Below are 15,541 nucleotides of genomic sequence, written 5' to 3' on the forward strand. Positions count from 1 at the left end.
TTTGATCCTTAGGAAAGTGGTGCATTAGAGTTTGTCCGAGTGGAGTTGCCACGTTTTGACATCATAAAGCAGATCTGGTGCCTACGCCGGTATGTGGGGGTCTGAGCGGCTCCCACAGAGAAATAATCTTTGAAGGCAGGATGGTGATCTGGATGAACTGACTGCACAGACCATGTTTTCAGGAGGACTTTCTCACTTCAACATAGATTCTAACTACTTTCTACCCGCTGATCACAGCTAATATAGCCGCCATTGTTCCAGGCAGAGAAAGGATAGAGTAGCTCCGCCCACCGCGCATCAGAACCACTTTTCCTCCGTACAGCTAGAGCAGCAAAGATGCTTCAGCTGCGTCAGAACTAAACTTATACAACCATTAAAAATGAAGCAGCAGGCGCGTTTTTGCTGCTTCTGCTGCGCGCGGTCTGAAAGCAGCATAATGCCTCATCATGAGCGGCGATGGCTCCCATCACACGTAATCCCCTCAGCCTCTATTGCAGTGAGTTATTAAACTGTTGTTATCAGAAAATAAAAAACATTCTAACTGAAACCAAGTCCATCTGGAGCCTTGAGTTTATCGACAGCGACCATCGGGGATCAGGGGAAGGTGAGAGCGAGGAGAACCAAGCCAGCCGAGATGCAGGCGTGCGATGCGTCCAGCGTGGAGCCGCCATCTTTCTGCACCATCATCCCAGTTCCTGCAAAGCAAACAAGCAGAAGATCGGCTCAGATCGAGCAAAAAGAATCTCCACTTTTAGGATAAATAATAAAGGATTATTTACAGACTTTATAATGAATAACTTATAAACTACCCAACAATATTTTATTATTTCAATTGAATATTAATTCACTCATTTTAAATGAGCATTTGTTGCAGACTGTCAACATAAAAAAGGCTTAATTTAAATATCTCAAACTTGACTGTTCTAATCTCTGATTAGAACCTTTTCTTTTCTTATCCTAACCTGTCAAAGGACTGTAAATATAAATCATGTAAAATAATAATCTTATCTGACATTAATGTTTGACTTTCTCTTTAAATGAAGCCGAAGTTCACCTGTTTTAGAACGTGAAATGCTCGATAAATCCTGACGCACAGGCCCCGGTAAGAAGGACCTCCATGTTTCATGTATTTAGCTTCAGTCTAAACCTGCTGGAAAGTCTAGGAATAGATTTAGTTTTTTCTTCTTTTTAATATGGGTTCTTTGTTCAAAGGAGAAAAGCTCTGAACAACGCGAACTTTACGGAGCGTTATTTTGGTTCTCCTTGCTTGACCTCATTCCTGAAAGCATGCTAACATTAGCCCGGCTTGCTAACATCACTCCTGTCTCTATTCCGCCAAAAACTCTGGTCGTTTTCAATTCACCAGAACGCGAGTACAGACTCGTGTTCTCGCCAAGAATGTTCTTGACAAGAACGCAGGTGAGAACGAAGCACGCAGAATAAATCTGGGTCAACAGAAGCGTACTGATGACATCATCACATTCAAAGCTAGTCTGGAGTTTCATTTCACCTCCTGTTATTAATAGTCTCTAGATAATAATAAATTAGACTTTTTTTTCATTTATTGGGGGAATATAATGAACAATGTCAGATAAACACAAACCAAATGAATATTTTACTAAATTAAAACAAAAATATCACCAAAATAGCCAGCGGTACTTCACACAAGGCTATGCAGAGAGAGCGCCGCTGCAGACGGGCTAACGTGTCAGACAAACGTTAACATTGTCAGGATTCCTGTCTGTGTTTGTCTCCCTTCCTCCACCAGGAGGCGCCTGGTTCTGGTCCGCCTCCCTACACACCTGCACAGAGTTACCTCATTAACGGAGCGCTCTTAACCTGCTGACTGACACTACCTCGACGCAAGAGTGTTTGCCAGTTTTGGGAAGTCATCCAGCAAACTGGATGTTTTGGACCTTCTCTCCCTGGAAGGATCATCTGAGCTTCAAGCTGAGTTGAGGATTTAAACTTGAGGTTTGAATCAACTTTTCCTCAAGAGATTGTTTGAGCTTCACACTGAGCAAGGGATTCATCTCCACTACGACCCATTCAAGTACCGCAGGAAATCTGAGTGGCAGTCAGCTTCTCCGTTCACCTACAAACAAACGCATTCTGGGTAAACCCTGTCCGCCCTCTATTGATTGAGACAAACACTGGAACTACCGCACACAAACTGGAGTCAAAGTGTCAACAACTTCTCTGGAAACGTGAGTCAGCAACAAAATCCTCCTCTTCAAGTAGGAGAATCACATTTCCCACCGAGCCTGACCTGAACTAACCGCAGTGTCTTCCCCTCACCTTTCAGATCCGGTTGAGCAGTGTTCAGAGCAACACTGGATTCTTCACAATCTCCTAAATAAACCTGTTAAACTTTTTCCCAGGTCTTTCTGTATCGGTTTACTGCTTTTGGGTCAGATCATAGTTAAAATCATGACAAACTTTATCCAACACAGTCCGATAACATTAACGTTTATCTGACTGTGTTGATTGTTATCAGATGCAGCCAGAGTTGTGTGTGTGTGTGTGTGTGTGGGGGGGGGGGGGGTTCACGTTTTATCTTTTTCATGTGCTTCTGCTCCAGCAGGATTGGTTCATTCTGCTTTCTATGATTATGGCCTCAGCTTTTTTATTTTCTATTTGCTTATAATAATAATAACCCTTAAAGGAACAGTACACCCAAAACATAATTAGCCTTCATTTTACCTGTGCAAAGAAAGAAACAACGAAAGACAAATGTCTGAGGACTTCAGTGTTGAGGAAGAGCATGAGTTCTTTGCCGAGCTGAATGCGCACTTTCATCTGGTTTGGTCTGCCGGCTTCCGTAGCATCGTGATCGCGCTTTTAGGAAATCCTATACACTACTGTTTATGCTCTAAAAACATTCTAAATGACTTCGTTTCGAGTAAATTCTGGACGCTACCCACTCAGGACACTTGGAATACATTGGACGAGCAGTATGGAGGAATATTGCCACGTTTTTTGTGGACTTTTATGGACCTTTCTGCCTCGGGCGCCATAGACCTCCATTATTTGAATGTCAGCAGACAGCAAGAAGCCTCCCAGATCTCCAGATGCATTTGAGATATCAAAAAAGTACTCCAGAGTGTTGTTCAGCATGGGGGTGAGTAGAAAGTGAAGGCTAATCATGTTTTGGGTGTACTATTCCTTTAAGCATCCTCAACATCGTTCTTTCTTCTAGCATCTCTTCATTCCTGTGGATAAATTCTGCTTCATCCAATAATCTGAGTTTAGGTTCCTACTAATCAACAGGAAGCACCAATCCAGGAATCCTGCTGCATCCTCCTACCAGAGTCCTGGGAAACGATGACTTCATGAGGCGGCCCGTCTCCACCCTCGCCGCAAGTCCGGATCTGTAGCACCACATAGCCATAGTCTTTAGGGAGAGGGAGGCTCAATGAGGTCTTTGTTTTGTCCAAAACCTTCATAACAGTCTGGTCTTCATGTTTGTACAAAACCTGAAAAACGAAATACAAGCAGGTCTCATAAAGGAAAAACTACAATTATCAGTAGTTTATGTAGTTATTAAGAACTGATAGATCTGGAGGTTGCTGCATTGCAAGAAACTGAAATCTAAATAGGTAATTTCTCTCTTAAAATAAGTGCATTTTGTCTTGAATTGAGGATGTAAGTGAGAGACTTTGCCAATGGGACGAGACAATTTACATTTAAAATAAGTAGGGCTGCAACAACGAATCGATAAAATCGATAAAAAACGACTTTTAAAAGCGTTGGCAACGAATTTCATCATCGATTAGTTGTGTCACGCGATTAATGCGTCATCCGCCACCGCCGTCATTGCCGTGGGGCGCCTCCCCCATCCCAACCCCGTTCTCCCGCAGGAGTCCCTCTCAGCGCTGCAGTCAGAGCCGCAGGATGTTTACCCTCAGCATCCAGACTGCAAATGAAGCGCGCACGCGCCGGGATTGACGGCGCAAATTGATCACAATAATTAAAATAGCCTGCGCTTTGTAAAGTGAAAAAAGTCGTAACATGCAACTTTAGTAAAAACAAATGAACATGGCACGGAAGCACCGCTGTTATGATGCAGCACCTGAAAAGGAAACACGTTGGAGCCTTCGATGGCGTGAAGAGAGCTGATCAGCAGGATGAGCGGCCATGTTTGTTTGGTTTTAAAGTGGGGAAACGTAACGTTAGTTTCACAGGTAGCTCATCTGATGCTTTCCTTACCGTGTTAGTAGGTTACAGACAGTGATAAGGTTGGCTACTTATTTTACTTTTAATTTCATTTGAATTAGCTTAAGCAGCGTTTATATTTTCTTTATAAATAAATTAACTTGCAAATTATGAGGGCAAGACTTTTAAAGTTTAAATCTTCTGGCAAAGATAAAGAAAAGAAGATCCTGCAATTTATGGAAGTAAAGCAGAATAAAATCCAGCAAGATCAGTAATATGTCAATTAATTATCTGCCACATTCCCATGTAAATATCTGTCTTTGGAGGATGTGTTTTTTAGCACCCCTAGTTCTCTCATTTTTATTCCAAATACAATTTATAATTTGAATCACAGGCTATTTTTATCTCTATGGTTCAGTATTTTCTCAAGTAGCAACTTTAACTGCTATACTTTCCGTTCTTAAAAGGCAGAACTCTTCTAGTCTAAAAAAAACTCATTTGTTGAAATGGGGGGGCCTGTTGTTTGAACCCCTTAGGGGCTTAAAAAACAAAAATGTCTTTTTTAGCGCTTTATGAAACAAAGTAGCCTATATTTTGTGGATGTACAGCTACATTTCTCATGTAAGTTTGCGTAGTTTTAACACAAACATTTATTTTTCATATTGCACCAGTACAGTTAATGAGCAACCTGTACTTGTGTGCTTGTTTGTTCTGAATAAAATGTTTATTTTGAAATAAAGAGGTTAATATAAAAATATTTTTTGTCCGATTCATCGATTAATCGAAAAAATAATCGGCAGATTCATCGATTTTTAAAATAATCGTTAGTTGCAGCCCTTAAAATAAGAAAAAGCAATTGCACTGTCTTATTACAAGTGCATATTATCTAATTATCGTATTTTTAAGAGTAAAATACTCATTCTATTGGCAAATAATCCCATTAACCTACTAAAATTAAGGGTAAATATTTTTGTGACTATTCTTGTCTTCCAAATCAAACTCTACAGGCCCTGATAAACATGTTTTTATGTTTCTTATCTGGCCACGTATTGTTCTCATCTCTCTCTAGACGAGATTATAATTCTTTAAACTTTAAAAACTAAAGCATGAACTTCCAGCTTAGAGGTCAGGCACAAATAAAAACCTTTATCTTCAATAAACACAACCAACACACAGCACAAATTTGAAATCTAAATAAATATTTTTTTTCATAAAATAAGTATGAGTTTTCTTGAATTGAGGAGTTGATTGCACACTGAAAAAATGATTTCTTAAATTAAATGTATTCACCCTTAATTCTGGGTAGATAAATGACATGATTTGTCAATGTAAGACGCATTTTTTAAATCTTAAAATAATATATTTAGATACAATGCACTTGAAATAAGACAATGCAATTGTTTTCTTATTTTAAATGATTTTAAATGTAAATTGTCTTGTTCCATTGGCAAAATCTCTCTTTTAATTTCTCAATTAGAAATAAATTGCCCTCATTTTAAGAAAAAAACGACTTATCTAGTGTCAGATTTTTTTCCAGTGCGACATTTTGCCAATGGAACAAGACAATTTGCATTTAACATAAGAAAAGACAATTGCATTGTCTTATTTTAAGTTCATATTATCTAATTATCTTATTTTAAGAGATTATCTTATTCAGATTAAGGGTTAATATGTTTCTTTTAAGACAATTGTACTTCTATTGTATTTCTAGAATGTTTTTGCAGTGTAAACCTTAATAAAACCAGGTTTATTTTACAGCTCTCTGTCTCAGAACCACAGCTTACTGAATGGGAGACTTTACTTCTGATTGGCTTGTTTTGGGCTGCATTAAATCTTCAAAGCATGACGACTGGTTGGTTTTTTTTCCGTTTAAAAAATGAACCTTGTTCAGCAAAGTCACCTTATAGCCCGACACAGCTGACTCGTTGTGCAGAGCCGTCACATGACTCCACCTCAGCGTTACTTCAGATCCTTTAGTTTCAGTAGATATGTTGCCTGGAGGACGATTAGGTGCTGAAAATGAAGAAATAAAGGATGGGAATTAAATATATATATATATATAAAAATAACAGAGAAAAGAAGGTCGGGTAATCTGGGTCTGCTCACAGATGATTAAACACTATTTTTTTTGGTGAAAATTCAAATATCTCTTATTGGCACTGATTAATGAAGCCCAGGTTTTTCGATCATTTAGATTTTAGCACTTGAAATCAGAGATTTAGATATCGCAAACCTATTGAATAACAAACTAAAGCTGTAAAGATTATTATTTATCTCTTAACTGACCTGCTGAAGACTTAGCCTAGATTGATGTTGGCCTTTTAATTTCTGTCCCTTTCCTTAAATATCCACTTCTGAACCACAGCTGTTAATACTACTACTCTGAAGACATTCTAGTTAATATTGGCATATGAAATAACTGTGACATATTCGGAAAGTCAAGGAGGAAACGACACATTGAGTCATAATATTTATGTTTGTTTCTTAAAAGAGCAGCAGAATGAGATCATGGTAAGATCATTTCTGTATCTATGCTTCTTTTTCTATGTCTGCTTCTGTCTCCTTGAACCCCAGTCGGCCTCAGCAGATGGCCGCTCACACTGAGCCTGGTTCTGCTGGAGGTTTCTTCCTGTTCAAAGGGAGTTTTTCCTCTCCACTGTCGCTACAAGCAGGCTTAGTGTGAGGGATTGCTGAAGAGTCAATGAGTCGATGCAATCAGCTGGTTTTCCTTAGATAGAAAACTTTGAATCAATCTGACTGGATGATCTGGTGAACTGGAAAGTGACCTGAGATGACATGATGTGAATTGGAGCTATAGAAATAAACTGAACTGAACTTTATATATTCCACATTAGAATAAATTGGTTTTTCTCCTACAGTTACTGGGTGGCGTGTGATTTGATGGGCTGTGAGCCCTGTGGGAGCTGCAGGCGTACGTGGTTTCCTGGTGGTGACGTTGGTGCGAGGCGACGCAGGCCCAGCGCCGGCGCTGTTGTACGCCAGAACGGCTACGTTATATCGAGTGCTGGGTCGAAGGCCAGAGACCCTGGCTGAAGGCTGCAGCCCGGCGGTCCGTACTCGGTCCGCCGCCGCCTCCCTTTCATGCTGCCGCCAGTACCGGATCTGAGGACACAAACAACACAGGCTCACTCCCTAATCACACTCTGGACACAGCAACACGTCCCCCAAATGAGGTCAATAAACAGGGAAATAAAAATATTCCAGACAAGCAATCAGCTGCTGACCTCAGCTTTTCCGTCACTAATGAAAGAATGCCTTTTGCTCTGAAAACTGAACCTAATAAAGCTGATAGCGGAAGCCTGAATTATCATCAGGTAATAAACATTAATCAGCTTACAGTAGGTCAAAGCACTTCTGATGCATCAGCAGCCCTGAAAACCGTATCAGTGAGAACATAGGGATTTATTATCCAATAAACCTTTTCTTTTAAACAAGAAAAAGCTGAAATTCATGCAGCATCCAGATAAATACAAATAAACACATTCAGCACTTTGCTGAAAATAAAACCCCAAAAAATACCTGAAACCGACTAAAACAGAAAGATTTTCACATCAGAACCATCCCCTGCAAACAGGAGGACAATGTGCCAGCTTCCTCTGAACCGCTGCTCTGTTCAGGTCAGATGGATCAACAGGTGAAATGTCTTCATGAGACCAGAGAGAAACACCAGTTTGATTATTTTGGTTTTTGTTTTATTGGCTTTTTTACTTTATTTGTGCTTTTGTTCATCCTCTGATCATTTTTGTGTTGAGAAATTATATTTTTGGAAATGTTATATTTCTGCCTGAGATTTTTATCGTATGTTTTTATATGGACCCCAGGAGGACTAGCTGTTTCCATGGCAACAGCTAATTGGGATCCTTAATGTAAAAAAAAAAAAAAAAAAGAACAAAATAAAGAAAAACTGTACAGGTACAGCTGATTGTTTGCAGTATTTTATGCAATTAGATACTTAGATACCAGATAAGGACAGAGCACTGCAGCAACACAAATGAGCTGAGAGTATACTGCCATCTGCTGGCCTGTTCCTGTACTGAGAGATAAACTGAGACCATATACATCCTGAAAAAAGACACAAAGAAAAAAAATTGTCCTAAAATTCAGTTAGTTTTAAATAGTTTTCAATATCTTACCACAGTTTCAGTTAGTTTTGGTTTTGTACAGGGTCTGGTTTTTATTTCTATATCAGTTAACAAAGATGTTTTTATTTAATGTTTTTTCTAGTTTAAAATCTAGCTTAGCTGTGACTCCATCCTGGAGAGAAATATCACCTTTGTTTCTAGATGTTGGAGCTTGGCCCGTTTTCCAGTGTAGTCCTGTTTCTCTGACTGTGACTAACTGGATGTGCTCTCTTCATCCTCTGACATGGGAGCTGGCTCGGAGCTCGTCTGCCTGGCTGTGTGTTTCCTGGACGGGGCCGCCTGTGGAGCTGGTTGACAGTTGCCTTTTGTATCTATGCTTCTTTTTCTATGTCTGCTTCTGTCTCCTTGAACCCCAGTGGGCCTCAGCAGATGGCCGCTCACACTGAGCCTGGTTCTGCTGGAGGTTTCTTCCTGTTCAAAGGGAGTTTTTCCTCTCCACTGTCGCCACAAGCATGCTTAGTGTGAGGGATTGCTGAAGAGTCAATGAGTCGATGCAATCAGCTGGTTTTCCTTAGATAGAAAACTTTGAATCAATCTGACTGGATGATCTGGTGAACTGGAAAATGACCTGAGATGACATGATGTGAATTGGAGCTATAGAAATAAACTGAATAGAATTTAATTCATTATGCTTTTAGCTAGTTATTGATAACATCTCTCTTCCTATTATCTTCCCATTATCAGGATCCCGTTGCTGTGGCTGAGAAATTGGCTGCAGGTCACTTTAATTGATTCAGGCTTTCAACAAAATGCTTTTATTAAGGTTATTTATTAAGAAAAGGTCCATCTGGTGTTTGCACATATTGACGGTTCGGCTCAAACATTTCTCCCGTTGTCTGATGTAAAGCGGTTGACTGAATACAGTTAATCCAGCTGCTCAATGAACTGATCGTTTTTGGTAGCTTTATGATCCAGAGTGATATCCAGGGTGATAATCCTAAACACCGTGGAGCACAGGGGCCTCACAGGCTGCTGGATCAGTCCTCTGACCTCTGCATTTTGAAGATGCAGCTTGTCAATTTTAAACTAGTTCCTATTTTTCCAAAGTAAAAACTAAACTTTTTTGTGGGTGAAGCCGTTTACCTCGTATCCTCGGATGATATCGTTGCTGAACAGCTGGACGGGCTCCCATGACACCTGGATCTCAAAGGCAGAGAGCGCCGTGGCATTGACGCTGGAGGGTCTCGCAGTGGGCTCTATGGGGAGGGAACGAGCATCATAATGATGGACCCTGCTTCATAACACACCAGCTATGGACAGACTGACAGCTAATAAACCTCCCATAGTGGTGACATGGTTTTGGCTGCTCTCTAGTGGTTAAAGTGGGAAAAACAGCTTTGGAGTCCTTTTCAAGCCTCTTATTTTTGATCTGCTCCTCAGATACACACATCCACACCCACCTCCCAATCAGAAACAGAGGGTGCTTGTATCTGTGAGCATCCATGGTACACGTTTCACTGTATTTTATAATGTGATTAAATAAATGTTTTTTTGTTTTTTTTTTCTAAAATTCTACTGCATTTTAAAATCCTTTAAAGGCACACTATGCAACATTTTTCAGTTAATTAATGTGTTCCATAACGTTTTGGATGATTAAATGAGTCATTTCAGGTGGAACAAAGGTATTCTCGGCCGCCCTGGTGGTCTGTGGGGGAAATACTGCACTTGCAATAGCAGGAGCCCTCGGCCCGCACCCACAGGCTCAGAAGTCTCGCGGGAGTCGGTCTTGCTTTACGGCGAGAACTGCTACACGCCCCAGTTAAAAGCATGCTCGTTGCTAGCACAGTGGCGATCAATAAATCCAGAAAGACAGTACTTAAAATCATGTCATCTTATCTTCAACAAACTGGACTAAACCTAAGGATTTAAGGAAACATAAATAAGATCAAGTAGGTGGCGATAATGCTCCATTTGGTTGCAAGTTGCCAGTAAAACAAGAAGAAGAAGTAGACAGTGGCGATCTTTGTGCAGTTATGCTACGTTCACATCGGACGCAGCAAAAGCAGCAAAATCGCGTCTGCTGCTTCATTTTTACTGCTTGTACCAGTTAGTTCTGACGCGCGGCTGAAGCAGCTTTGCTGCTCTGGCTGCGCGGTGCAAAAGTGTGTCTGACGCGCGTTGGGCGGAGCTTCACTATCCTTTCTCTGCCTTGCAGCTATATTTGCTGTGATCAGTGGGAATAAAGTAGTTTTAATATGTGTTTAAGTGAGAAAATCCACCTGAAAACGTAATCAGTGCCGTCAGTTCATTCAGATTATTATCCTGCCTTCCAATATTTTTTCTGTCGGAGCCGCTCAGACCCCCACATACCGGCGGTGCGCCGACAGTAGGAATCCCTTCATCAGCAGCCTCTGGCCGGGTCGCCTCCTCGCGGTTCACCGCGGCAGCTGGTAGGTGTTTTTCATCTAAATAATCCAAACTGCAGGCAGCAGGATAATAAAAGCCAACATATTCTGCCGGCAGATTTCTGCATTTTAAGTTAATTTAGGAGTCAATAAACTGTTTAAGAGGAGCGATCATCAGCACTGTGTCTCTCTCCCTGCCAGCTCCCAGACCAGCTTCTCTGATTGGTTGACGCGGCGCGTCGAGCAGCAAAAATTAAATTTTTCCATCTCGAGCAGCAACGTGTTTGCGGCGCGTCAGATGCTTAGTCATTCGTTGCGTTCGCCTGTCTGCTAAGCTCAAAACAACCGCGCCTGGCTTGACGGAGAAACCAGGAGAACAGCTGAGCATATTTACGAAAGTGCACTTTTACTTTCGCCCTCTGGGGGGAGCCTCGCTGGAAAATCAACACCGGTTGCATAGTATACCTTTAATATAAAATCTATTTCAGATGAGCACCCTTCACCAGAGCTTAAAAGATTTAAATCAGGATTTAGAGACACTAGTCTAATGTAAAGCTGATATAGCATGTCGCTGATTGGATCAACAGAAATGATCTATCCAGGGTAGGAAAGGATCTCCTGTGTAGCGTCCAGACAACGATCAGTTCTTCAGATTTCTACACTGAGATCACTGCAGATCGAAGGTATTCAGATCCAGGATATTAGATGTAACAATAAGATGTTGAGGAATCTCCTTTTAAAAGAACTTTTCCCAAATCCAATTAGAAGACATTACATTTTAAAGGACTTTACAACAGATCAGATTATTAAAATAAGAACTAATTACATAACTTACCCTCTGCCACCAAAAGCGAAAGAGATGCAATTCAAAATTATCAATGAAATATATCCAACGAAAGAATTTATGACTTCTAAGTTTAAGTTTGATACAGAATATTGTGTTTTTTGCATGAGAAACGTTGAGAGTTTGAAACATTTTTTTTTTTTTTTTGTGAACCAAACTTTAAATTCTGGAAAGATTTCCAAAGTTGGCTAATAAGTAAGAATGTTTTTTTGTCACCACTATCTGACACAAGTATTTTATTTGGTTTAGAAAGTGAGAATAAGACTCTTGAATATTTAGGAAATGACCTTATACTGTTGGGAAAATTCTTCATTCACAGATGTAGGTATTTTAAGACTAAACCCACTTTTTGCCATTGGAAAAATGACTTGGATTTATATTATAAGTCTCTGAGACTAACTAATTCCAAACCCGCTGTCAAAGTTTCATCTTTATTAGAAAACTTGAAGTTGATATAAAATTGACCGTTGTTATTATTTTATTACTTTACTTTTGTACAGTTTTGTTATTATTTTTTATTTCAGACACAATTCAGGTGTGTAAATGGTGTAATGTTTATGGCGTCTTGTTTCTGTATTATTTCATGGTCTTATTATTTATATACAAATTGACTTGATCTCTTAAAGGAATAGTACACCCAAAACATGATTAGCCTTCATTTTCTACTCACCCCCATGCTGAACAACACTCTGGAGTACTTTTTTGATATCTCAAATGCATCTGGAGATCTGGGAGGCTTCTTGCTGTCTGCTGACATTCAAATAATGGAGGTCTATGGCGCCCGAGACAGAAAGGTCCATAAAAGTCCACAAAAAACGTGTCAATATTCCTCCATACTGCTCGTCCAATGTATTCCAAGTGTCCTGAGTGGGTAGCATCCAGAATTTACTCGAAACGAAGTCATTTAGAATGTTTTTAGAGCGTAAACAGTAGTGTATAGGATTTCCTGAAAGCGCGTTCACGAGTCTACGGAATCCGCGGCAGACCAAACCAGATGAAAGTGCGCATTCAGCGTCTGCTCTGCCGATAATGCAAGCGTAGAAGAAGAAATGTGCTGTTTACCTGTGCAAAGAAAGAAACAACGAAAGAAAAATGTCTGAGGACTTCAGTGTTGAGGAAGAGCATGAGTTCTTTGCCGAGCTGAATGCGCACTTTCATCTGGTTTGGTCTGCCGCGGTTTCCGTAGCGCCGTGAACGCGCTTTTAGGAAATCCTATACACTACTGTTTATGCTCTAAAAACATTCTAAATGACTTCGTTTCGAGTAAATTCTGGACGCTACCCACTCAGGACACTTGGAATACATTGGACGAGCAGTATGGAGGAATATTGACACGTTTTTTGTGGACTTTTATGGACCTTTCTGCCTCGGGCGCCATAGACCTCCATTATTTGAATGTCAGCAGACAGCAAGAAGCCTCCCAGATCTCCAGATGCATTTGAGATATCAAAAAAGTACTCCAGAGTGTTGTTCAGCATGGGGGTGAGTAGAAAATGAAGGCTAATCATGTTTTGGGTGTACTATTCCTTTAAGGCTACACTCTCCTGGGGAAGGACTCTAAGTTACTGAAGCTCTCCATGAGAAAACCGCAACAATATGAAGGGATTTACGCCAACCTGTGTCACTATAAACTAAGCTAAATAAAATAGCGGGTTAACGCGTGTTTTTCAAACATGGGTGAACCTGCTAACAATCAGCATTTGGCTCCATTCCTACAGGCAAAGAAAGCTGCATGGCCTCTGACCCCCACAGCTGCGCGTCTGCTGACATGATCATAGTGGGTTAGCTGTGATGTTAGCGTTACATTACCGTGACAGAGATCAGGAAAATAAACAATGGAGAGTAACAGTAAGGAAGTGAGGGCGTAGTCAGTGTGCTTTATTGTTTCGCTCTATTATCTGTCTGAATCCCTCTCACCAGAGCTAATCCATGTTTATCAAATGAAAACAGTCGTTGGTAAAGATCTTCAGTCATCCAGGTCATAGTTATTCCAAAAAAGTTTTAAAAACAATCCACTGGACTTTGTTTCCAAGTTTGAAGACATTTCTCTTCCCATCCAGGAACCTTTTTCAATTCAAAATGTCTTCAGAAGCTTCTTGGATGGGAAGCCAAATGTCTTCAAACTTGGAAACTAAGGCCCCGTCCACACGAAGTCAAACCCTGGCCTAAACGCCCTAATTTTTCACCAAACCAGCCTCTCATCCATACGAAGCCGGCGTTTCGGGGGTCTGTCAACGATCTTTTTTTTTATTAAGCCTTCAGAGTGGGAAGATTCTGAAACGCCGTTTTCGCGTTTCCATCTTTAAGCTCTGACCGCATTTTTTTTCTTACACGCATGCGTCATAGCGTCGCCTCTACACACGCATGCGCGACACAGTATCACAACAACAATGGCGCCGTACTGTGTTGAATGGTTGCTGCTCATGCTACTCACCCTGCTGTCGGGCTTACAACAGAATCTTCTTCTTCTGGAATATCTCCAGGAAGAACAGAGCAATATCGACCACATAGTTCAGCACCTGAATTTGACTGAACCACGAAAATGGAACCGCAGGGCAACCATGTATAAATATTAGTGCGCATGCCCAACACTTCGTCGCCTATTTTTGCTTTGGCACCACAGCGCCACTTACAGGCCTGGCATACATTTTGCAGCGTTTTCATGCATTCGTGTGGACGATCACATTTATTTTACGTCTCCGTCTTTACGACAAACGTTCTGGAAAATATTAGCGTTTCGTGTTCGTTTTGACTTCATGTGGACGGGGCCTTAGTCCAGTGATTTACATTTTAACTTTTTTTCAGTAAACAGATTTGTTTCTGCTTTTTAGATCATATCGACTATGCTTCTTTTTCTATCTCTGCTTCTGTCTCCTTGAACCCCAGTCGGCGTCAGCAGATGGCCGCTCACACTGAGCCTGCATTGGAAAAACGATCTAGAAATAAGTAAAAATGTCTGAAATTAAGTGTATTTAACCTTAATTTGAGTAGGTAAATGAAATAGTTTGCCAATGAAATGAGTATTTTTACTCTTAAAATAAGATAATTAGTTTATATGCACTTGAAATAAGACAATGCAATTGTGTTTTCTTATTTTAAGTATAAATTATCTTGTTCCATTGGCAAAATGTCTCTTTTATCTCCTCAATCCAAGAACAAATGCACTTATTTTAAGAAAAAATGACCTATCTAGATTTTGATTTTTTTCCAGTGTGGTTCTGGTGGAAGTTTCTTCCTGTTAAAAGGGAGTTTTTCCTCTCCACTGTCGCTACAAGCATGGGCTTAGGTTTGCATAGGGACCATAGGGACATGTCCCTACCAAAATTTTGGACGGACCTATTTGTCCCTACCAATAATTGGATGTGAACAACATGTTTATAATTTACTATACAGCAGCCGCTTCTTTTCCTCTCGCAGCTTCTCTGCCTGGTAGCTGCAGCTGCCTGCTCTTTCCTGTCCCTTTCACATAGCAGCGCATCAACTGTGCTGCGCGGTTTAACTCTGATTATTCTGCCTTAAGTTCCGCCTTCTCTCTTTCTGATTGCGTGTTTTCTAGTCTGTATGTGCGCGCGTGCGGGTGCTTGGAGCGCGAAAAAAAAAAGACGCTAAAATAAATTAATATTGGGCTACGAAACTAGTCCCAATTGAAAAAAAATATTATCTACGCTAAAACAGGCGAAAGCTTCTGATTGGAGTTCTGTAAAGAAGTGGGAGAGAGTTTTATTGATTTGTGGAACTTAAGTTAACAACGTTAGGATTTCTTTTATTTTATCTTTTAATCAGATAGCCAAAGGCTCCTTAAAGATCTTTTATGAAATGAAACCAGGTGAAACAGAAACGTTTAAACGTTTCCTTTGGAGGAGTTCTGAATGGAGAATATTGACAGACAAAAACTTTTTTTTTTACTTCTTAAATGCAAAATGTTTACATATTTTTTACAATCTTGGTATAATTCCTGCTCTAAGTGGGTCGCTCTGTCGGCTCAAGGCACATTTTAGTGGCCCTATATTCCAGTTTACGATTAATCAATTACT

The 15,541-nt window shown here is 40.4% G+C and overlaps 1 protein-coding gene across 1 annotated transcript in view; it reads right to left on the reverse strand.

Moving 5' to 3' along the window:
* Positions 1-350: 350 nt before the first annotated feature.
* Positions 351-15,541, reverse strand: part of cntn2 (contactin 2) — a 66,404-nt gene continuing 51,213 nt past the window's right edge. Inside the window, exons 19-23 of the mRNA XM_038289159.1 lie at positions 9,402-9,514; positions 7,092-7,278; positions 6,056-6,168; positions 3,308-3,476; positions 351-695 (exon numbers count right to left, since the gene is read on the reverse strand). Coding sequence (XP_038145087.1) covers positions 595-695; positions 3,308-3,476; positions 6,056-6,168; positions 7,092-7,278; positions 9,402-9,514 — 683 coding nt within the window. The 3' untranslated portion in view covers positions 351-594. The remainder of the gene's footprint in view (positions 696-3,307; positions 3,477-6,055; positions 6,169-7,091; positions 7,279-9,401; positions 9,515-15,541) is intronic.

Source organism: Cyprinodon tularosa, unplaced genomic scaffold (assembly GCF_016077235.1).
Source record: "Cyprinodon tularosa strain WSP-4 unplaced genomic scaffold, ASM1607723v1 ctg264, whole genome shotgun sequence".
In the NCBI taxonomy this organism is placed as follows: domain Eukaryota; kingdom Metazoa; phylum Chordata; class Actinopteri; order Cyprinodontiformes; family Cyprinodontidae; genus Cyprinodon; species Cyprinodon tularosa.